The sequence below is a fragment of the Harpegnathos saltator genome, unplaced genomic scaffold (assembly GCF_003227715.2).
Source record: "Harpegnathos saltator strain DR-91 unplaced genomic scaffold, Hsal_v8.6 scaffold845, whole genome shotgun sequence".
Taxonomy (NCBI): Eukaryota; Metazoa; Arthropoda; class Insecta; order Hymenoptera; family Formicidae; genus Harpegnathos; species Harpegnathos saltator.
In genome coordinates this window covers 948,169-971,815 of record NW_020230699.1, presented here as the reverse complement: position 1 = coordinate 971,815, position 23,647 = coordinate 948,169, and the positions used below count along the sequence as shown (strand labels likewise).

The 23,647-nt window shown below is 51.2% G+C and overlaps 1 protein-coding gene across 4 annotated transcripts in view; it reads right to left on the bottom strand.

Moving 5' to 3' along the window:
* Positions 1 to 23,647, bottom strand: part of LOC105185585 (dipeptidase 1) — a 135,175-nt gene that overhangs the window by 4,396 nt on the left and 107,132 nt on the right. For 2 of the 4 annotated variants that reach the window (XM_025307331.1, XM_025307332.1), the window contains exons 2-7: positions 6,620 to 6,949; positions 4,882 to 5,014; positions 4,455 to 4,643; positions 2,452 to 2,654; positions 1,276 to 1,436; positions 566 to 695 (exon numbers count right to left, since the gene is read on the bottom strand). In XM_025307331.1, coding sequence (XP_025163116.1) covers positions 566 to 695; positions 1,276 to 1,436; positions 2,452 to 2,654; positions 4,455 to 4,643; positions 4,882 to 5,014; positions 6,620 to 6,949 — 1,146 coding nt within the window. Of the gene's footprint in view, positions 1 to 565; positions 696 to 1,275; positions 1,437 to 2,451; positions 2,655 to 4,454; positions 4,644 to 4,881; positions 5,015 to 6,619; positions 6,950 to 9,766; positions 9,869 to 23,131; positions 23,246 to 23,647 lie in introns of those variants that run through there. The other 2 variants (XM_025307329.1, XM_025307330.1) reach the window with 2 other exon arrangements.

Genomic DNA, 23,647 nt, shown 5'->3' with positions numbered 1-23,647 from the left:
AAAGAAAAAACCCTCGCACGCGATACGACCAATATCGCATCGGCCGACGTCCGTTCGTCGTCCGCGGCGCGTTGGGCCGACGCAAATTACGACAATATTTACCCGGCCGCGTCCGTCATCCGTCGACAAGGTGTTAACACCGCGAATGCTTTATTCATTTTCTCGCGTATACCGAGCCCCTCGGCTTTGTTGCCTCAGCTTTATTTGCGGGTTACCAGCTCGACGACCAGGCTCTCGAGAGCAATAATCGTCGTGGTCGCTCGTCCGCTCGCTCACGCGGCGACAGAAATTTGTTATCGTCAGTTTCGCCTTTCATGCTCGTCAAGTATTTAAGAGCCGCTATTTATGAGCGCTAGTGAGGAACGTTAGACGGCAAGGTGTGCGTGCGTGCGTGCGTGCCTGTATGTGTGTGTGTGTGTGTGTGCGTGTGTGTGTTATCGAGTGCGCAGCGGCGGGCGGCGCGAAGTAGCATGCATCGCCGCGACGGAGTTATGACGGAGTATTATAAGGCACGGTCGGAGCGTGTATATACAAGTGCGTCTGGAGATCTTAATGGAGCCCTAACCTGTGTGAGGACCCGCAGTAAATTCAAGCCGGCGACTTTCTTCAAGTCGAGCACGTTCCACTTGCCACTGCGGAGAAGTTCGGCGAATAGTTCGGGATACTTGGAGACGTCTTCGAGACCGCGGGGAGTTCTGCGAACGAGAGAAGGAGAGAGAGAGAGAGAGAGAGAGAGAAAGAGAGAGAAAGAGAGAGAGGAGACGACGGCGAGACGTTTCGCGAATAACTGATATCAGACATTTCGTTCGGCGGTCTTTCCGCAGCTGGAAAGAGAATAACGCGAGAGCCGCAGAATTCATCTCGGTGCGCGCGAGACGATCGACTCAGCCCTCGGACGAGCCTCCGCGAGCCCCGCCTGATAAACTGTCGTCGTCGCGAAGCGCGAATTATTCGAAAGTTCCACAGCGGGATTGAAGGATATATGTATTTTGCCGGACGACTACTCGCGCGGAGGAGAAAGATCGGTCGCGCGGTTGCGCTGAAAAATGGCCGGACCAAAGTGCGCTTTGCTCGAGGGAGACGGTACTTCTGGTTCTTATGAAGAATCAAATTCCGAGAACCGGAATCTCTCTGTCTCCCTCGGTCGAGATGATCATTTCGCTCGTTCGCGCTGTCGCACGAACTCGACCATTAATCTTTCTCCTCCGCTTGCACTCGGGGATATTAATCGCCGATTAATTCCACCACGTCAATCCGTCTTATTCTTGGACGTACTTGTTGATGCCGTCGAAGTCCCCGCCGACTCCGATATGGTCCACGCCAATTAGGTTCCTAATGTAGTATATGTGCTCGGCCACGTCCGAGACGGTCGCTTGGGGCCCGCATTTCACGAAGTAATTGTAAAACGTGACCATCACCAGCCCGCCGTTGTCAGCCTGGAAAACGAAGAGCGCGCGATTACGTGTCGGGGGGAAAAGCAGGAGGACTGGAGAGAAAGAAACAAATAGAGAAGAAACGGACGGGGCGGGAGTAATCTCGCGTTTTGCGACGATTGCGAATCGCTCTTCGCGCCGCGCCGCGCCGCGCCGTCGCTCGGCGGAAGGCGTAACACGTAATTTTCCGCCGGTCGAAAACCATCGAAACCTGACCATCGCGCCTTTGCCTCGCGAAAACGAAATGCTCGTACATCTCTCGCCCCGCGGGGGAGGGAGGGGGGGAGAGGGGGAGGAGAGAGGGAGAAGTGCGACAGAGGGATCGATAGAATCGACGACGAGCGGCGGCAAGGAGACCTCGTCGTTATCGGCGGCACCGCGTTCATTGTCGACTCGGTGCCGTTAATTTTCGACCTTGATAATTCGCAGCTCTTAACGAGCTGCAGCGAGCCGGCCAGCGTACCTTAATGGAGCACAAGACTCGACAATGGAAAGGAATCGCCGTCGGTAAATGTTTCGAGCTATCGGAACTCCAGCTGCCGCAGCGGGATAATTATCTACCCGCAGAAAGGGGAGATCCGGTCGAGCGCGGGCGAGAGAAAGAGGGAGAAGGAGCGGCGGAGAGACGGAGGATACGGAATGAGCTTTTTATCTTTGTCACGTTGTGTCACGTTTTTTGTCTCTCGCCGATAGTCCAGTCGCGCGTTCTACAAGCGCGAATCCCGCCGCCGAGAAGCCGCAGATTCTCGCGTCGATCCTGACGCAATTACCGACGGAGTACTTGGTCTTGCGTGCAAACGGGGAGGCATGTTTGTTTTTTTTTTTTTTTCACATGTATTTCTTCTCGCCGGGATTTCTGAAGAAGCGCGCTTCGACCGACGAATCTGTTCCTTGCTTCTCTTACCGAAGATACGGTCACGTGCACTTGTATGCATAAAAATATTTTCTCGGGGCTTACGCCGCTCGGGGCGATGCGGGACCAGGAATTAACGGTTGGCAGGAGTCTCTGTGTACCTACCAGTTGCTTGAGAATGTCGTCGGGCACATTTCTGGAGGAGTTACAAATGGCGAACGCTGAGGAGTGTGAAAAAATGAGCGGCGCTCTGCTGACCCTCAGAGCATCCCTCATGGTCGCCCTCGCGGTGTGGCTGAGGTCTATCAGCATCCCGAGCCTATTCATTTCTTGGACTACCGCCTTACCGAATACCGTCAGGCCCCCGCCTGGAAGATATTTCAGCTTTTATTCTTTTAATGGAGTCCCGCGTTAAGAGGCTCGCGTCACGTAAATCTCATAAATCAGTTCAACCATATTAATGAGGGAGACGACCGCCCCGTTATCGTTGATCATTAATTCGTCGTATCGTATCATCCTCGTCTTACGGAGCAAAGTGTCGCGATGAATTCTAACGCGGACGAAATCTAACGCGAATAATAATCCGCGGTCGAGAAGAAAATATTGCAGAGAGGGACTTTGAGTGTCGTGTAACATACGTATCTCAAACTTTACGAACTTGCTGAATCCTGAGAAAAAATCGTTATATATTATCATGTATAAATCGTGTATTATATGTATATATATATATATTATTCTTCATGCTCGAATTCCTTGAACGTTACGGATTACATTTATATGACGCTAAACTGTCGGAGATGTCGTGTTACGTCTACGTGACTTTTAACTTTTAAAGAACATGATGACGACTCGAAATAAGATATCGATTCGAACGGCTCGGAATAAGATCGGGAGATGAAAAATTGTTAAAGACAATTGACAATGGAGTATTGATTATTGACTATTGATTATGATACTTGTGTCGTGAGAAGCATCTTTTCTCTATTTCTTGATGAGGCGGTAAGAACTCGCGCGGGAGTACCTGACCACCTGATTACAAAGGGCGATGCGCAAGCTAGGGCGTAGCTCTTAAAAGGGACCGGAGGGTCAGATTAGTGAAAAATCGTGCTTGTTTTTGATAATGATTTTGTGACGAACTGAATAAATGTGCAAGAATGAAAATTTTACATATATTGTATGTAACATATGAAGAGTAGAAAAATTTTGTTCTTAAACAAATACTCACATAAATATACGTCCATTTAAATTTTAAACGCGTTTTCCTCGAAATTTTTATTGTTCAACTTTTTGCAGTGATTTCTCCAAAACTGAGCTTCGTATCGATTTGAAATTTTAAAGCAATACCATTTGTTCATGTGGCTCTCAGATGAACCATGGACAATTCCGTCAAAATATTTCATTTCGGGATATTAATTTTTTTATTGTAAAAGAACTGAAAAATTTGATTTTTTTTCCTAATAATAAAGCTGCTTGTTAATTTTTTCCGATTTTTTGTTAATTTTGTTCGATCTTTTTTTTCTAGTGTTTCACCGGATAATGATAAGCCTCCTCAAGATTTCTAGCTAAAATTCGCTCTGATCGGACCACTGAGAGCCGAGATATTACTGTAAAAACGATAACTTGAAAAAAAATAGAAAAGTATATTTCAGCTATATATATCGTATTATGTTTATACGAGTATTTGTTAATGAACAAAATTTGTCTACTCTTCATATCTTGTATAAATATAAACCTAAAATTTTCATTCTTACACATTTATTCAGTTCGTCACGGAATGTTATCAAAAACAAGCACGATTTTTCAGCAATCTGACCCTTCAGTCCCCTTAAGTAGACACATTCTGTAACTCATTAGTGATTGTTGCAACATTCTTGGAGAAGTTTGCTCGAAGGTTTGTTTTCATTAAAGATATTTATTTAATTTTCAACCTCTTAAATTTCCAGTCTCCTAAATCAAATCTCCAATAATATTCCCACATTTAAACGTACATTCATCAACTATTTTCACACAGACTTGTCCATCCCATCAGGGTAAATTGGGTTAAATCCATTGACCCAACAAGGACAACACAACCCAACTCAAAATCCTCGAATCACGACGCGTGACAGTCCGCGTTTTCCTCGCGGGAGCCGGGAAAATGCCTATTCTAAATTCACGTCGACGATTACCGTCCTCGTCGTCGTCCTCCACCGACGAGCTCTTCGCCCACGGCGTGTTACAAGTGTGTGTCAGCGTGAGGTATCGCACACCCAGCTGGTAGAGCGTTCTTAAAACGGCTAAGCTACTTCCTAGACTGTGCCCACCCTCCACTCCAATCAGGGAGGCTATTCTGCCCCTGCCGTGGGCCTCCAGGATCTCTGGAACGGAGAAATGCGCTTCAACAAAATCGCCGTGTCTCGATTGCGCCGAATTGTATCCGGGAATCTTCGCCGGGCACGCCGTTCCTCATCCAACGCGCGTATGCCGACCGCGCGTTCAGCCCTAAATCCGACCGTCCGGCTCGAAGCTTCACTTCGTCCTTCAAGTTCACACAGGAGGATCCGTTTAACGCTAAACGCGCGGTCTCGCATTGCAAAGTCGTCGGGCTTCACTCACCCCTCGACGACGCGGCGAACTGCATGTGCTGCGAGTACTTTTCTATGAGCCTCTTAATGAGGTCCACCTGCTCCAGAGTCAGCTGGACCGCGTTGAGATGCTGGGACGCGCACGGCACGTAAGCGGCCCAAAACTACGGAGGAAAGAGACGCTCTTACACAGCGCATACTCGAGACTACGCGAGCGACGTTCGAGGAGGTGGCGCAGGAGTTTGGCGAGAGACGTTTTCGAAAGGACCACTCATCCCACCCGGGAATACAACGGCGGACACGCCGGATGGGAATCCAATTTGAGGACGTAACAACGTGGGATCTTGACCTCGCGACAAAGGGACGCAACGAATTCGTTGGGACTCGCGCGATTTGATTTGACGCGAACACGTCCGCGCGTGTCTGCGCGTTTGCGCGTGAAAAAATTGCTTTGTCCTCCAAATTTCCAATCTACGCGCGCGCGCGCGCGCGCAGCTTCGCGTGTAATTCTTTTTCATTTTCCAGCGGGACGCACGCTTTTTCTTCGTTATCCCCGGTCAGCGTCAGCGGGAGGGGAAGGGTAACTGGCTGATGTTACCTCGAAAGCTCATTAGCGCGAGCGACCTCATCGCAACGAAACGCGCGACGCGGCAGTCGCGTATTTTATTTTCTCTTCTGCAATTGTCGACGCGCGCGCGCGCGCGAGAGAGAGAGAGAGAGAGAGAGAGATGTCGCCTTTGAGATCGCCGTCATCTGTGCGCGCGAGCGTGACACGCGCTTAATGTTCGCATCATTCAGACCTAACGAGCTCTTGAGTGCTCGCATGCGACGATAATCGATGCATTCAATCCGTCACGCTCATAATATCGCCAACACCCGAAACCGGCCTCGTCGTCTAGCACGGCTCTTCCGGGCAGTCCAGATTGCTACGGCGTAGTAACGTAACCCGCTCTGCGAGTCGCGCGGATGAACGCGCGAATAAGTGTCTTTCGCTTTCGTTGAGAGCATCGAAAAATTCGATGATTGACTCTCCCGTCGGAGAGATCGAGATTTGAATCCGGAAATTCGGCCGCGTGTTCTCGTCACCGGGAAATTTCGAGCGCGACGTATCCATCGCTCTGTCTCTCTGTCTACTCTGAACCAGCGCGCCTTTTGCCGTCTTGGAATAAGTATATACATAAATTGTCGTTGGAGGGGAAAGCAACAAAGTTTCAGTGCAGCAGCAGCAGCAGCAGCAGCAGCAGCGATTCAGCTGAAAAGGATAAGCCCGTAGACTTTTTTCCCAGGAGCTCCCTGCAGGGGAAATCGGGGAGGGGTGTCGGCCGACGAGTTGGGAAATGACGCATACGCAGATTCGATGGGACTGAAGTCGCGGGATTTTCTCACGAAACACCGGGCGAAATATTGAGTTGAATTGCCAGAGAAAATTGCCTTCAGCTAACCGATCCCATGATCGGTTACCTGAAGAGGATATATTGCGTCATTTGACCAGCTCTCGCGAGTCATAAATCACTTTCGCGCTCTCCCGTGTATCTGCAATTTACTTCCGCGTATAAAATATTTCGCTAATCTGCGACGTGCACATCCGGTGGGCGCGAGTGATAACAACTCACATTTCCCCGACTAGCAGCCGCCGGTTTATCGAGCCGGGCTCGCGAGCGCTCGCCGGGAGGAGATAGTCGATAGTCGTTATTCCCGTGAAAAGTTGCTCTCGGCGAACGTGCGCGCGAAACGCTCGGAACCTCCGCTCGGGCCTCGCGCGCGATTACCTGACCGCCGACCATGCCTTGCCGCAGCCGGACCAGGTCGGTCTGACTCCAGGCGCTCTTGCTCCAGGGCGCGACTTGGCGCAGGTCCTTGTCGAAATCAAAGTCCGCCAGCTGGTTGTGGACGAAGTTCCTGATGTTCCACGGCAGGTCATTGTGGCCGTCGATCAAAGGCACCTCGGAAAGAACCTGCCGGACAGTTTCCAATCGCTCACGCGGCGACGTCAGGAGCGCGAGCTCCCCATCCGCCGGGCGCGGGCCGACCTTGCCCACCCAGGTGCCGATCGAGAGTATGATCACGCTTGCTGTCCACACACCGCTCTGGCCGCCACTCTGCCCGCACAAGAGGTAATGGTGCTCGATTAATCGTAAAGCGTTGCCTGCCACGGAATGCGGACGGGGCGGCTATTATTTAAGTACGAGTTACAATCGAGCCGCCCCGCGAATGAAACGTCCGCGCCAATGAAACAAGTCGAAATATGCCGGCGGAATATGTCAATGCCGCGTACACGCAAGTATACAGATATAATGCATCAACATTAATGTGTCGTACATCATACGTCATGTGTCGTGCGTCATGCATCATGTATCGCGTGTCGTGCGCGATAATATATCGACGTGCGCGCGCGCGACGGATTGTTTTGCTTTCGCGATAATTATATCAGACGTGTATTATGTATATATACAGGGTGTCCCATTTTAATCCGGCCGGCTGAATAAAATTCGAGGATGATATTTTCCAGAAAAAAATGTCAGACAAATGTTGCTCAGTTCTAAGGGGGACATTCGATGCCATCAACAATTTTGACCTCGGGTGAAGGGTTCAAGGTCATTCAAGGTCAACTTTTTTTTCTTAAACGGGAACCCCTATTTTTCACATTTCGAGGTACCTCCTGACAGGTAGAACATTGGCGGAAAAAAGTGCACGATCAACTATGCGAAAATTCGAGTGAATTCCTTGCAGCATTCCAAGAACTTTTTGTTCTCTGCAATTTCCCCCCAAGCCCCACCATTCTCGAGTAAAAAAAAGTTTGAAAATTTCAATTTTGGAGGTTGAATAAGTGGAATTAGTTTGAGTTATAAAAAAAAATGCTTCAGACAAAAGTTTCATTTTCTTTTACGTAGAATCGATTGCCGATGTGAAAAATAGGGGTTCCCGTTTAAGAAAAAAAAGTTGACCTTGAATGACCTTGAACCCTTCACCCGAGGTCAAAATTGTTGATGGCATCGAATGTCCCACTTAGAACTGAGCAACATTTGTCTGACATTTTTTTCTGGAAAATATCATCCTCGAATTTTATTCAGCCGACCGGATTAAAATGGGACAACCTGTATATATATATATATTTTTTTTTCTCTTTGTGTGAGTGTAACATGCATAACAGGTTGCTATCGCAGATCGCAATGCTTCCTCGCGGACGAAGATTCGCTGGATACGAAAGACGGTTTCCCTCCTTAATGAGCAAAGTGTACGCACAGAATCTTCTGAGATCGAGCGGGACGACAGGAGGGCGGAGAAGGGGGAGCAATTAGTCGGATATACAATTGCACGCGAGCGCCGGCGAGCGCGACGCGATACGCGCGTGCGTTGATTATCCGCGATAAAGGCGACTCTGCTTTACTCTTGCCGCAAGCAGCAAGTAGCAGACGCCCGGGATATTTTTCAATATTTTTCTGAAATATCGCGCGGCAAGTGCTCCGGGCGTCGCGTCGGTGTGAAAATGAGTTTTCGCTCGAGTCCCGGGATATCTATCGTGTAAAGCTAGCTCTCTTATCAGAGATCCCACGTCAAAGAGGCTTTTGCCCGGCAATTTGTCGAGTGAATTGCTCAGCGGGCAAAACGAATGACTCGAATGACGGCCGAGAGTGAGATAATAAAGTAAACTCCTACACGCGATACTTCTTTTCCTTCTTCTTCGTCCGGACGTATGAATTCAGTTTAGCGGCGGAAGGGCAGACGGAGACGGAGAGTACCGTGTCATTCCCGCGGATTGTTTGGCGTAATGAAGGCGACCGCGAAGGAAACGGACAAAAGGGGCAAAGGACAAGAGCGAGGCGCGGAATATTCGCCTTTTGTCGCGCGGCCGCACCTCCGCCGTTCGCGCGACCTTTGAAACCGAAGACCCCGGGACGAGTGGAATATATTTTCGCGAAAGAGCGGCGCACCGCTCTCTTTGGCAGGGATTATAAATTATTAAGTCCCGCTCACGATGCCGTCGGATGTTCGCCTGTCGCCGGGATTTGCAATTCAGAGAACGAAACAGTGAATTATTTCTCGAGAGCAAGATATCAAAGGTGTATCTCCCTCGCTGTTCACTTCCCGCGGCTCTTGCCTCGCTCTCTCTCTCTCTCTCTCTCTCTCTCTCTCTCTCTCTCTCTCTCTCTCCTTCGAGCCACTTGTCCGGGTGGCTTGCAAATACCGGCAGGAAAACCATCGCGCGCGCGATGGCTGGGGTTTAATCTCTGCCGGGTGTAATCCGCGGGACGGACTGCGTCGCGTTCTCATACGTTATACGGGATTACGCGAAAGAACCGGCCAGATGAACCGTGGCCCCTTGCGACCGTACATTATTCCGTTTACGAGGCTGTTCATCAACAGAAGGAAACTACCGTTGCCGACGACGACGACGAGAATGACGACGACGACGATGACGACGACGCTGATACTCCGAAAAGGTAACTGATGATTTCCTCCGGACGATCGCCGACTATGGAAGAGACGCGGTCGCATTCCCGATTAGAAGATTCTACTCTGGATAGCGACCGCTAAATACGCCACTTTTTGACCCGCAACGCCGAGACAACGTTCTCTGCTGAATAAATTTTATGCACGACGTGGGCCGATAGTAGCTTACATATTGTTTGAATTTTATCTGTCGCGAATAACACGTTCCTCGCGTCATCATTACAAAAGGGTCTCATAAATATCTTTTAGTTCTGGAACAGAAATCTCTTCTTGATGTTCCCTGATATCTTCGTTTCTCTCGAGTTCAAATTCATCACTCGAGTGAGGCAATAAGCTCAGTTTCAATGCTGAAGCCTCGTTTATTTTGGCTGCTTTCTTCCTTTCTTCGCGCATTTTTCAATATTATTCCACCTGGCTGTGCCAGGAATAAAATTTATTATTATTATCGTTATTATTATTATTACCAAAAATGTCTGAAAATTGCTCACGGATCGTGCCAATGCCCGGAACAGGGCTCTTAGCCAGCGTGTCTTCGGTTCTTCGTGCCTCATTATTGAAATGAGCCGCTGAAATAAAAGTGGCAATAATCGCTCGACCGAACGAGACCCGGCGAGTACTTTTCTCTCTCTCTCTCTCTCTCTCTTCTCCTTCCCGCTATTCTTTTCTTTCCCCTACCGTGCTCGTATCTCCGTTTGTATCTTGGAGTTTCACGCGATGCGACCGGATCACCTGGGAAATCGATAGCGAGCACAGCGAGCGAGCGAGCGAGGTTCAATCGAGGCTCGGAAAATGTCCGTCGCCGAGAGAGCCGGCTGAGGATCCGTGTACAAGAGGGATTAGCTCGGCGCCGGCCGTGTACAAAAGAACGGGAATTACTTGAGTGCTGAGCAATGTCGTTTAACTGTATCCACCGGCAAACTGTCGGGCCAAACGGCGACCCGCACTACTCGTCGACCGCTGGAATGCGGTCTGCTCATACTCGACCGGCCATGCACGCCGTTTTCCGCGCCGCTTGTCAGAGTAAAGAGAGAGAGAGAGAGAGAGAGAGGGGGGGGAGGAGAAGAGAGTGTTTGGGCGATATTTGAACTTCCGACGGTCTTACGAAAATATTTGCGCGACGGTAACTTTCGTTGGTAATAATCATTTGGGAATTTGCGGTTCATCGCGTCTGAATTTTCATAGCGTATCCCCCCCCCCCTCCCCTTGACCGTCCCCGACGTTACTCAACACGCACTTTGTGTCCCGTTAAAGACGTCGCGTCCGAGCGGCAGCGAGCTCCGTTATTAAAAGTTGCAGTCAAGCGCGAGAAGAAGCAAGTTTAATCGTTAAGGCTCAGTTTTAATCGAGAGACCGAGGAGAGAAAGGGAGGGAGGAACGTTATTAGAGCGTAACTCATCGTCAATTTTGTGCAAACAGCGTCTGATCGTCTTAAGTAAGTTAAGCGCTCTCGCAATTACGCGCGCTGCGCGCGCGCGCGGTTTACCGTGGAACAGTTCCCGCGTTCTCGCAAATACGGGCGCGACAGCCGTGAAAAGCTCGCGAGGCGGAACAGTCCTCGTCCGGGTTACTCCGCGCGCGCGCGCGAGAGGCCGTCTCGAAAAATTGCACCTTCGCGTGACACGAAAACTCGGCTCTCGCCTCGGATCGTCGATCAGCCGCTCGCACGCGCGCGCACACAGCAGAGTAATGTAACGCGATTATCGGGACGAAGGACTTTTTACCCGTCCGGCGGGAATTTAATGGAGCGGGCGAAACGCCGAAATGAGGTATAAATCTACTGTGACGTAACCCACCGCGCGGCCGATGATTAATGAATAGAAAGTGATTTAGTGCCACGCGAACGATATTGTTGAAACTCTACGCCCACGCGGCGCGCCGCGCCGGCTCGAACGATTATACGAAGCTCGTTCGGGTCTCTATAGTCGGCTGATATCGGGCCGAATCTATTCAGCCGTTCGTTGCTGAATGCTGACGTTACAGTCGTCGCGCGCGTGTCACGTTTTAGCTGCCGCCATTAACCGGACGGTATTGCTTTCCCGCTCGCCTGTGAAATGAATTTTCATAAGCGCGAGCGTCGCGCGATCCATCTTCTTCCGCGGCGAAATTACTCGCGTAAACATTCGCGTTTGTCTCTTATTTTATTCCTCGCCACTGAATCGCCGCTCGCGCTTGGCTCTAGTTTTTTAGCTACTCTTAGAGAGGACAATTTGTAGATTTTTAGGATTACTTGAATATTCTTGGGAAAATGGTGTAAGCTCGCTCTCCTCGTACAGAAATATATATTTGCACTGTTTATTAATTATATAATAATATATTTTACAAGCGAATATAATATAGTACATTGTAATAATGTAAAATAATTTGTCATATTTTCCATCACATAATGGGGGAAGTATTTTCGCAATATGAACCTTGTAAAATATTTCATAAGTACAAACCCGCGACGTGCGACGTGAGAGAAATAAACGAAAATGCGTTCGATGTAAATCGACGTGCTCGAGACTCGCGAAGAAAAGAACGACGAGTCCCCAGACACAAAGTTGCCTATTCCGAAAGCTTTTCCTGCCGGTCACAATTGCGCTTCCGCGCAAAAGAGCAGAGAATACATTTCGCACAGACTTATAGTCCGCCGCTAATATCCTCGAGTATAGGAGTGGCTGTGGGAGAGAGAGAGAGAGAGAGAGAGAGAGAGAGAAGTCGGCGAGCGGGAGAAACAGCGAGTGGAGAAAGTCTGGAACTGGCTTGCATCCAAATGCCGGCTGTAATAAAGGACGGTATTAAAAGAGCGCCATCCAAGCAAGCCACCATGGTGGATGCGCTGAGAAAGATGCAGGGTGTTCAGCACCGATGCCATCGAAGATTTAATCTATCGATTGTTTACTGGCTCGGCGCTCCTCATGCTCTCGTCATGGTGTGCGTTGGCACACGACGAAGCCACGAGAAAGCTTCGGGCAAGAAAGCGACGTCTCTCTTCGAATCTCGCTCGAACTTATCGCGATTGCGCATCCGCGATAATTCCTATCGTTCATCGCGTTTCCCCTCCGAACGGGAAGCAGGAAACAAACTGGCCGAGTCAATAAGAGAGATATCTCGCCGATGATCAGAGCGAGCACTCGCACTGATTTTCACCGAGGACACTCACCGACCTTACACCTCTTGCCGTCTTGCATCTCGCTGATTCTCACCGACGGAAGTAAAACGCGCAGCGCAACGTGCAGCGTCTGCGGTGAACGGCAATTCGCCACGCGCCGCGTGGCGAATCCAATCTTCTGCGTTCGCGGCGATCGCGCGCTGCCCGTGTTTGCACACAATGCATCGATAATGGCAACAATCGGCGCTATTAAGCGATCCTTTCAGCGAGATTTCGAAAGCCGAGTACAGCTCCGACCGTGTCGCGAGCACGGTCTGTCAATGAAGAATGCGCCGATGGCACTTTAGAGAGCTCGCCCGATTAATACCTCGGTTAATCAACGGCTCTCGTTCGTCCCCGGACGGAAGTTCGTTAATGCACACATCGCGCGGTATGCGCGTCTCGTGCTCCTCCTGCACGGACGGATAATTCGATTCTATCTCTGTCCTGCCGAATGAGAGAGGCTGCGCAAAAGGGTGAAATTGAGCGGTCGGCCGCGATTCGATATTCCGCGCTCGTACGCGCGCGGCGCCTCGATATTGCCCGTTTCATAATTAACGCGTCGATTTGCCGACCGGCGCCGGCCGAGCGGGTGGCCGAGCCGAAAAATAAAAAGGCGTGCGGTTCAAGTTGACGAGTCGAATATTAATAAACTCCCCGTGCCTCCTCTCCTCTCCTTACCATTCCCCTCCTCCTCCTCCTCCTCGGGAGGACGCCGACGCGGCAGGTGCGGTGTGCGCGAGCGAGCTTCCCGAGGCGCGTTAATGACGAGCGTAAATTTTTCGCAACAATCGCAAGTATGCGAGTAACACACACACACACACACACACACACACACACGAGATAGCGAGCTCGGTCTAATTTATGCGAGCCAGTATCCGCGCACGACGTCGTAGAACGTCGGCTGCGACGGCGGGGCGGCGGGAGGGGGAGGGGAAGGGTGGAACGTCGTTGCATTCGTTATTCAAGTGCTTGAACTACATGGCCGAGCTTTCAAAAGGGGTCATGCGAAGCAAACTGGGTTTCGCGGCACTTTTAGGTTTCACCGGGAATATCCTGCGGAGAGAGAGAGAGAGAGAGAGAGAGAGAGAGAGAGAGAGAGGGAGAGAGGGAGAGAGAGAGAAACAGAGCGAGGGTGAGCGGGCGGGACGGGGAGGAAGAGCGAGAGAGAGAGAGAGAGAGAGAGAGAGAGAGAGAGAGAGAGAGAGAGAGAGAGGGAGCGAAGCGAGGAAGCGAGGGAAAAATTACTTTGTACCTCCGTTCTCCCCCGGGGACATTGTAACGTTTGAAATTGCACGGTGGCGGCGGCGGCGGCGGCGGCGGCGTGCACCGGCAGCCGCCGCCCCACCGCAGGGGAACTTAAAAAATTCTAAAAAAAACAATCGGAGACTCTCTCTCTCTCTCTCCCTGCCTCTCTCGGTCTCTCGATCTTCCATACCGAGCAGCCGGCTCGCCGGAGCCATTTCGTCGGGACCTCGCTCGCGGAGAGAAAAATTACTTCGAGATGTTCTCTCTTCCAAAGACGTCGTTCCGCCTGAACGGCGGCATGCATTTTAACACGCCGAGAATTTATATTCGCACGGGAGAGGCGGAAATTTGCGAAATTCTTGCCATATGTCTCTCTCTCTCTCTCTCTCTCTCTCTCCCTCCCTTTGAGATTATATGTTGTCCACGTACGCGAGATCAGGCTCGATTCAACGGATGTGCAAGAAAAGAAGTGCGATATACATATGTATATCGCACGCGTCCTGATTTATTATTTTTCACTATTCCCCGCAACGCTCGCGCGAGAATTTCCCGCGTCGCGGGAGATTCCACGGCGCTTCTCTCCTTTTTTTTTTTTCGTCTCTCTCCCCGTTGGATTTTTCAATCACGGCTTTTCAGACGGGAGCGAATGCATGTAAGTGGAAACTCGGGTGGGGGGAGGGAGAGGGCAAATGCGCGAGCATAAGGCAAGTGAATCGGAAATTCCACGGGTCGCAATTCATGTTACGTGACTGGCTGCGATATTTCATGGAAATTTCTCCAGGGATAGGAGGCAAGGCGAAGATGGCGACCAGTGGTCAGGGAAATGATTCGTACGCTCTCGGGACGTTGAATCTCGTCGGCCGGTGGCAATGATTAGGCTCTATGAATACGTATGTGGCGGAAAATTCTTGGAATTCTTCAAATTGCCAAGCGGCTCTTTCCCCGCGCTCGAACGCTTGTCGCGAGCTCGCGAATATCATTTGTGTTCATTCTGTTTGCGTATCGGCTCTCGATGAGGCGAAGGGAAGGCTCGATCTTCGAGTCGAATCCGACTTGACTCTGCATTGCACTGGGAACGAGATCCCTTTGTCATTATCCTCTTGCATCATCAATTGTTTCCTCCCTTTCGAACGTCGCTCCAGCGGCGACTGAAATATCCAAAAATTATGCAGTCGCTCCTCCGCGCTTGTCCTTCGCTTTGCTCCGACCAGCTTTGCGAGTCAAAGTCTGCCCGGTCCGATATCGGAGTCGAATTCAACCTCAGTGGAAACTATTTGACCGTCATCACCTCCTCCCCTCCGCGCTTTCAGTCTCCCTCGCTTTGGTCGCATGGATCTCCATGCCGACTGCCGGCCAGCTCACAGCTGGCCGTTGTTCCACAGCGGCGCTTCGGAATATCACGCGACAACTTTTGTATTTGCTCTCCACTTGCTTTCCGTCACGAAACACGTCATCGGTGTGTATTTCAGAAACGCGTTTCTCTCGCGTCACGGCTGCGCAATTTTTCGCCTTGAGCGAGCGCCGTGATTTGCGACGGTCGTGTTACACGGCGTAAGCAAAGCGCGTCGGCGGCAATATTCCCGTCAAAATCGCGACACTTGTCACTTGGACGTGTTGTCAGGCTGATCTGTCGCGCGGATGTTTTACGATTGCGATACGACGGAAAAATGCCGACGCGCGCAAATAACGCGGGCCAGGCAGTGTAAATTGCGACGTCCTCCCCGCCCCTCCCCCCACCCCGCCCAGCGCCCGCCTCATGATAATGCGATGAAGTCAGAGCGAGTGGATTTACGCGCGACTAACCGTGTGTATTTTTTCGCCCGTTTGCTTCACCCTATTTGCCTCTTTTTCTCTCGCAAGGGTGATCTTTAGCCGCCTGGGAAAGAGCGGATGCGATTTTCGCGCCGCCGGGCGGGAAAATCGACGAGCGACCCCGCGCGCAAATGGATGGGATCGGGCGCCGAATCCGGAAAAGCGTCGGCCGCGGAGGCTCCTGTGTAGCGCGATAGTCCTGCGAGGAAACAACGGGACAAGGGGATATCGAGGGATCGCCCTTCCTCCTCACCACCTCCTCCTCCTCCTCTTCCTCCACCGCGGCGACGTGTTTTGATCTCAGAGTTCCGATACGTGCTCATTCCGTCAATTGCACAAACTTGTCCCCCCCCTCCTCCTCCTCCTCTCCGCTTCCCGGGACGGGGACGTCCTCGCGTGGCTCCTGCGTTTACAAATTGACCAGAAAAGGTCCGGTCGGAGTAATCCGGTAGGGATGAGCGATCGATTCGTGCGCGGAGCGATCGATTTCTCCCCGTGGGGGGACATCTGCGAGAGCTCGGCCGCGGAACAGCGCGAAGCTCGCTGAACGACGAGACGCGGCTGCGTCGTCGTCGTCGTCGTCGTGCGATCATTAAACACCTCCGTCGTCTTCGCGTGTCTCCGAGTGATTTTGTATCGCGAAAGAGCTGTCGCAGCCGCGCGATCTTGCTTCCGCGGTGCGGGGGTGCGGGGGTGCGAGTAAAGGGTGGGCTGGTTAGCGGAGCGTGACACGCGACCGAGAAACAAAGGACCAGGGCGCGGACGGGGAAAAAAGAATGATAAAAGTGCCGGGAACTTTTCAGACTCGGGCCCGGCCGCGAACTTTGTTATTTTCCTGGCGGAGGATTCATACGCGCGGCGAGGACAGGCGGGGCGAGGGTATCGGGGGCGGGCGCAGCGAAGGATCGGGCGTCGGGGGCAAGATGGCTCAATGTGAGAAGTTTGGGCGTGAAACTTCGAGATTGGAAATATTTCGCGTCGCTGTTTCTCTCTCCGCCGCCTCTCGGCGCGCGGCCGCGCGCGCTTTGCTGCGCTTCGCGGGGATCCGCGTAAATCAACAGATCGAAACTTTTCCGCTGAGTATCGGGCCAGGCTCGGCCCGCGTAATTCATGCGTGTTATGGCGGACGTGTAGACAGGTGCGTGTGCGTGCGTGCGCGTGCGTGTGTTTGCACAGCGAGACTGTTGTTTTATCTCGCCCCTAATAACACACTCTCGATCGCTCGCGACGAGACTAGAATTTTATCGACGCGCTCGATTGATCGAGGGCCAATTGCGTCCGTTCAAATTGCGGTACCGGCTATCTATTAATTCCAACAGCTCCCATTAGTACGACTAATCGCGATTACAGTCGAAAGCAATTCTGACAGTGACGGCTCTGATAACGCGGCACAAAAGACGCAATCGCGCGATGATCGTCGGAGCGACGTCGCCAGCGAGATCGCGACACTCGAAACTTTCATTTCGTCAGCCGACGCGAGCGTTGCTAACGTCCCGCTGTACAAACGTACTACAGCTCTCTCCCCCTCTCCCTCTCTTTCTCTCTGAATGCATTACGTGGACGGAAATGAAGTGAACGAACGGAGCTATCCCGGCTATCCGGAAACGCTCGCGAATACGGTCTCGCTCGAGCGGCGACGGCAATTCCGCTCCGCAATTTCTCGCGATACTCCCCTTCTAATCACTAACGATAGCTCGCGGCGCGGCGCGGCGCGGCGCGGCGCGGCGACCAGCCCCGGGACGTTAACAACACCGCCTCACGGCTCGATAAAGTCGCGGTTAACGTGGATTTGCAGCGAGCTGTTTTTCTTTTTCGCCTCCACCCGCCCGTAAGCTCCGCTTTAAGCTAGTCGCACCGCGCTTTACCATCCGCGCGATGCCACGCACGACCGTAAACTGCATTTTTGTTTTACCCTCTCGGCTCTTCCCCGGCCCCTTCAATCCCCGTATCTCTCTCTCTCTCTCTCTCTCTCTCTCTCTCTTATTGTCCTCCTTTCTCCTCCCAGTCGCGACGTTTCTTTCGCGACTCGCGCTCTCTACATCCGCACAGCTTCTTCTCTTTTCAGCGCTCTGAGCTTGTATGCCGTCGCTAATTAGCTGACTAACAAGTTTTCACAACCGCTCGCGGGAGAAACCGGGTCGCGCACGCACACGTGTTCACGTGCTAATCGGACTGTCGTTATAAAGCTCCCGTAACGCGGCCTTTAATCGCCTTCCAGTCAAACGCTTATGAACTCGCGGCTGTGGATTTATCCGCGGTTGCGAATCGCCGATCATTTCCACTCCGTGCTCTCGGGCCGAGCAACACACGGACGTTTATATTTCACTGTCTTTCGCGTATCTCTCTTCGCGTGCCGAGCCGGTGGTGATGGGGAGTGCGTTATCAGCGCGCGTTAATCTATCGGGGACCACCGAGCGATAAAACAATTATTTCAGAAAAATGCCTTGCAAAATTGCTCGGAATTTTCATAGAGCGCGGCATTTTTATACTTCTCACGGACGTTGAGCGCAACACCGAGAGAGAGAGAGAGAGAGAGAGAGAGAGAGAGAGAAGTAAATAAACATTTTTGCTCGCAATGTACTTGTTTAATTTCCGCATAGCCTGTTTTTTCGAAAAAAAAGCTACCGTTTTTGAGCGCTCCGGCGGAAATAGGTCGCGTCGAGACCGTCGGTATAGTTGTTGCGTCGAGCGCTTTATTTTATTTTTAAGCGTTCGCACACGCGCGACGCGCACGTGGTACGCAAAGGTACGCCGATCTAATTGGCTGCGAATGGACGAGACGCCGGTCAAACATTATGCCCGTGTGTACATCGCCGGTAACGGCCGGAAGTAGGATAGAACGGTGGGCCGCGCGCGCTCGTCCATTGACGGGAAGTCGATTTGTTTCCCGCGATGTTGGCACGTCGAACACGCGGAATACACTCGTATACCCGCTGGCTCTTTTAAAACACACGGCGGCGGGATAAAATCCCTTTGTGTGCTTTTTGCGCGAGAGACTTCCGACCGTGCGCGACCGACCGAGCGCACGCACGCACGCACGCACGCACGCACGCACGCACGCACGCACGCACGCACGCACGCTTGTTCCTTCGGATCGCTTGTTCGTTAAAATGTCAAAATTCAAATCTGCTACCCGATCGAATTCAGTTTGCGTGTCGTGACACGCTCCCGCGGTCAATATTCATACGGGCGGGATAAAATTTCGTCTAAAAAATATCACCGCGGCGTACAGCTGATATTTTGTCGCGGCGAGAGAGACAGAGAGAGAGAGAGAGAGAGAGAGAGAGAGAGAGAGAGAGAGAGAGAAGCAGAAACCGAAAAAAAAAGAAAAATAAAGGAAAAAGGGGGAAAAATGAGAAGAAACGAGAACGAATGAGAGAGGAGGGAACGGGCGCACCGCGAGGAGGATCCTCTCACGAGCGCGGCGTTCGATCGAGCGTTAACACTTCGCTTGATACTTAATACCATTATGTCGGAGGAAGGGTAACGGATTGACGGGCTCGGGAACCACTTTGATACGGTATCGAGTTGCGCGAGTTTCGAATCGATGGTGGTAAACCGCATCTTCGACGCACGAATCGCGCGATCCAAAGTTCGCCGAACGCTCGAGGGCTATAGGGAACTTGATTTCCGATAAATTTACGGCATACAGCGGAGACCGGGGCGAAACGAGCGATACGATCCTCCCACGGAAAACTGTATCGATCGATCGCGCATTTTCTCCCGGCTCTCTCCCCGCCCTTTCCGCGCCGCCCGATAACGCCCGAACGACTTGCATTAGGCGAAAGTGGCGTTTGTTTGCTGATTAAAACGTGAGAGATCGCCGGATTTTTTCCTCCTTTTCTTTTCAGCTTATCGCGCTGATTATTCACGGAAAATGCGCGCGCGTATCGCACGCCGAGATGCAACCAGGAAATTTCTACTCGATAATCAAGCTGGCGGTCTCGGCGCGCAGCGTAGTAAAACGTCAGCTCGAAACGATTGCTATTTTTGTTTTCAAAAATATCGCCAACTCTTTTTATTTTGCGATGCTCCAACTCCAGATAACTGATGAGGTTACCAAAATACAAAAAAAGGAAGAGGGAAACACGGCGAAATACCATTTTGAAACCTCGTGGAGATTGCGTACAAAGCATTTTTGCTCGGCGGAGTATTTAACGAAATAAATAATAATTAATATTGGCCGGGAACGAGAAGCATTTTCCGTGCATTTCGGCGAGATTTAAATATAGCGTTTGCCGTATTTTTCGACAATCTCGTCGGTTATTTGAAGTCCGGTTTATCTTCAATCTCTGTTTAATATAAATTTCGTTTGAAGAGCAGCAAACGCGATTAAAAAGTAACGCGCGTCGCGCCGATATGCAAATAGAGATTTTGCGCTTTTTCCCAGCCGGGAGTGAGACAGATAGATAGATGGATAATAAGTGCGTTTATTATCACTCTAGGATTAATTTTTTAAGATGACTGATTTTTAAGAGAGATTGTTTATATATAACTAGGCGAGTAGAGTTGCGCGCACGCAAGACAGCATGCGGGAGACACCCTGCGTCTTCCGCGCGTCTTCGACGATCGTAGGAAGCAGGCAAAAAAAATAGAGGAATGTTTTGCTCAGTCGATCGCGCTCGTGTAACGACTTCCTGCAGGCGGATAGATTGAAATGTGAAAATAGCGCTGAGCCTTGTGTAGGCAAACAGGAAAACAAACCAGCCGAGTATCGGAAAAGCATACGGTACTTTCAAACGTGAAATATTGTTGCACGGATTCGATCGGCACGCATTTGCGCACCCAATTTTAGTGCTACCGCGGGCATAGTTACAGAGAAAAGAACAGCATTATTACCTTTATGTACGTGATTTTCATTTTATACATCGAGGCACGCGATACCGAAAATAGAAATTTCCCATTGTACCAAACTTCGCCCGTACTCGCACGACGGACGTTACTTATATTTCTGTTTATCGTGCTCGCGGAAATTAGCTCACCCGAAAGAGGCGTCAGTCTGTTCCCTGTTGGCGTCCTGAAGCCCAATCGCTCCACTTTGCGCACTCGCACTCTCCTAGGTTGCACATTATTTTTCTATGTGATTTGGAAGATTGGTGTACCAAACGTTCGCACGAATTACAAAGGGGAACGGCAGAAGCGCAGGAAACGCGCTTAAAGCTTTAGAAAATATATATTTCCAAGCAACCGGTATTTGCTTTAATATTTCCTTGTGCTCGCGCACGACAAATCTACCAATCATACAAACTGATTGCTGCTGAGCTCCTCCAGGCAAGAACCCTGAAGACACAGCCTGTGCGAATATTATCATAATTATTATTGTTGTTCCTCCGGACATCTCCGGGAAGAAAATCTCCGCGCAGTTGCAATTTGACGATGCCTGGGGGGTGGTTATATTCGCGACTTCTCCTCCCGCGGGTAGCTCCGGAAATAATAGCGCCCGTATTTCTCCCTTTTTCCTGGAGCGCCCTCACCGGAAGCGCTCGTTGTTCTCACTCGTGCGTGTCGTACGCGCAGTAATTTCCGCGCTTATTGATATCGCAGGCGCAACCTACGCACCGGTTCGGATATATATATATATATATATATATATATATATATAACTACATATTACCCGCACCGCAGGATACACCGCGGTATTCGAGCAGTAGAGCGGCGCGGGTAAGACCAGACACTCATAGGGAAGTTATGCGCAGCATTTGCCCGCGAGGACATAACTCTGCGCTCAAAGTTGGCAGAGAACAGCGCCAGGCGTCCCTTCCGCGCTGGAATAACAAACCACCCACGTTACAACTCGGAAGCGCCAGGGATGGATGCTGAATTCGATTTAAGCCAAGCCCGTTAGCACTCGCTTCCGCCAGCGGCACTTCCTCCTCCTCCTCTTCCTCCTCCTCCTCGTCGCATCCCTCCCCGCATCTCCGCCGAGCTTTTTTCCGCTCCTCTTGTTCACACCTCGCAGAAAATTGTGAAATACGCGTCGTTCGGACGTGTCGCGGCCCCGGATAATTCGATTATCGCGTATCGCTGGGCACGAGGTCCTCAAGTTTCCCCCTCAGGTCCTCGGCGAGCATGCGTATCATGCTGCAGCTGATCCCCTCGCGCTATTACAGTCTATCTCACTCCGAGAGCTCTTGTAATTAAATAAAAACTACCGTTAATCGCGTGCGCGCACGGTTCTCTCCATATATTCCCAGTTCCCTCCCCATTTATTATCAATCAATAATTTCACTCCTCCGGAGTCTCTTCTTCGTACGTCATCTCTCGCGGGTCAATCAAATCTCTATTCTAATTCTATTCTTACAGCGTGTCCGAGTAATCTCCTTATCCCCCACAGTGTCCTTCCAATCTCTCATGATCCTCTTATAATATATTCTTGCGATATATTCTCCGTCCCCCCTCCCTCCTGCTCGTCGTCGTCGCCCAGGTCTTCTTGTTAATCACGAGAGTGCAGCGAGCCGGCGAGGAACCGTCGAGCCGGGGAAGCGCACGCACGCGGAGCGCGTCCCTTTTCCGCTTCCCGGTGACGATATTTCTGCGAGTGGAGAGACGGACGTGCTCCTCTCTCTCTCTCTCTCTCTCTCTCTCTCGGCTCTCGTGCCGGGCCGATGATATATCGAGGGGCCGAGGAGACACGGCGAGCCATACATACCGTCGTCGTAAACCCGAAGTCTCCGGTCTCCGCGCGTCTTCGGATTCAGGACACGCCGGATAGATCTGACGTGGGAAGAGGCCGCGTCGCATTCGCACCCAGGACTCGCCCGAATATTACGTTTATTCCTCGCTTCGCGCGCGCGCGCGCACGGGGTAATGCGCCGGGCGATCCGCCGGGAGTCGGAAACGAGCGCGACGAATGCACGCCGTGGCACGTAATATTCGCGCGAACGTGATTTCATCGAAGATTTCATAAAATTTCGCCGAAGCATCCAAGTCTTCTTTCCCCTTCGGTGCAACTATAGTAATTAGTATTTTGGTTCTCAGGCGAGGTTCGTTGCCCCCCCCCCCCCCCAGCCTAGAAGACGCGAACGGCCGGAGCTCTTTATTGTGCTCTTTTCCGTCAAAGGGAATCATTCGAAGAGGATGCGCTTATTCTTGACTTCATATTTTTCGCGACGCTCGGGCGCTCGAGAGACCCAACGATTGATTCGCGATACCGCGGCGCGGCGTCTTGCTTTCGTTAGCACTTGGAATTATTCGACGATCAGCATGGCCTGTTTCCGCCGGAGCGACCGGGAGGTTAGGTTTCCGAGAGGACATGCAAGGACGAACAGCTTTATTCGCTACTCTCGAGGTCTCATTCGAGGTCCGTTGAAAAAATATAAAATACATCATCGTTACATAAGTTCCAGTAATTTTTCGCTCTGGTGATTTTCCGTGTTTCTTATGTCCCGCTTTGAGAAGCACCTTTCTCATGAACTTGAAGAGACGCACGCGCATGTGTACGCGTCCTAGTTTGCAGTATCAAAGATTTCACGTAAAGCATAAAGTCTTTTTTCCTCTCTCGTTTTAATTTAATTAATGTCTTGAGAGAGAACATTTATTTAACAGGGTTCGTTTCCTTTCGCTCAGGAGACGTGACCGAGCGCTGTAATATTGTATCCCTTTCTGTCAAAGGCGTTGAAGAGCGCGAAGGTACGCTTACCTTTCGCCTAAAAGATCGATGTAGCCTCGGCACTTTCGACGTTGATATTTTCGCCTTCAAATTATCCAGAGGTGTACGACTCGTCCTTCCCGCCCGCAGGGAAAGAAGCGCGCTCTGTGCAAATAATGTAAAGGGTTCGCGTAAAATTTACTTGAGACCCAACCGCGTTCCTGCGCGAGGTAGCCTGCGGCGATGTAACCGCACGCGAAACGAGCGTTAAAGCACGGGCGCGCTAGCGACGTAAATTCCTTGGCGTGAAATTAAACATCCCGCGGTAAAAGGATTAGCAGCTCGATTCGCGTCCGCGTTTCGAAGAGCGAACGTTATGCTCGCGATTACGCACGATGAACGGGGATTCGACGTAAAAAATTACCCGTCCCGTTCGGGCGATCGATCGATCGTAACTCAGCGCGATGCGGCGTTTATTAGTCCGGAGAGTTCGCGGCGAATCTATCTGCCGGCCGAAATTCGATCGCGTCCGGCTCGCGATAATAAAACCAATTCTTAATCCGCCTA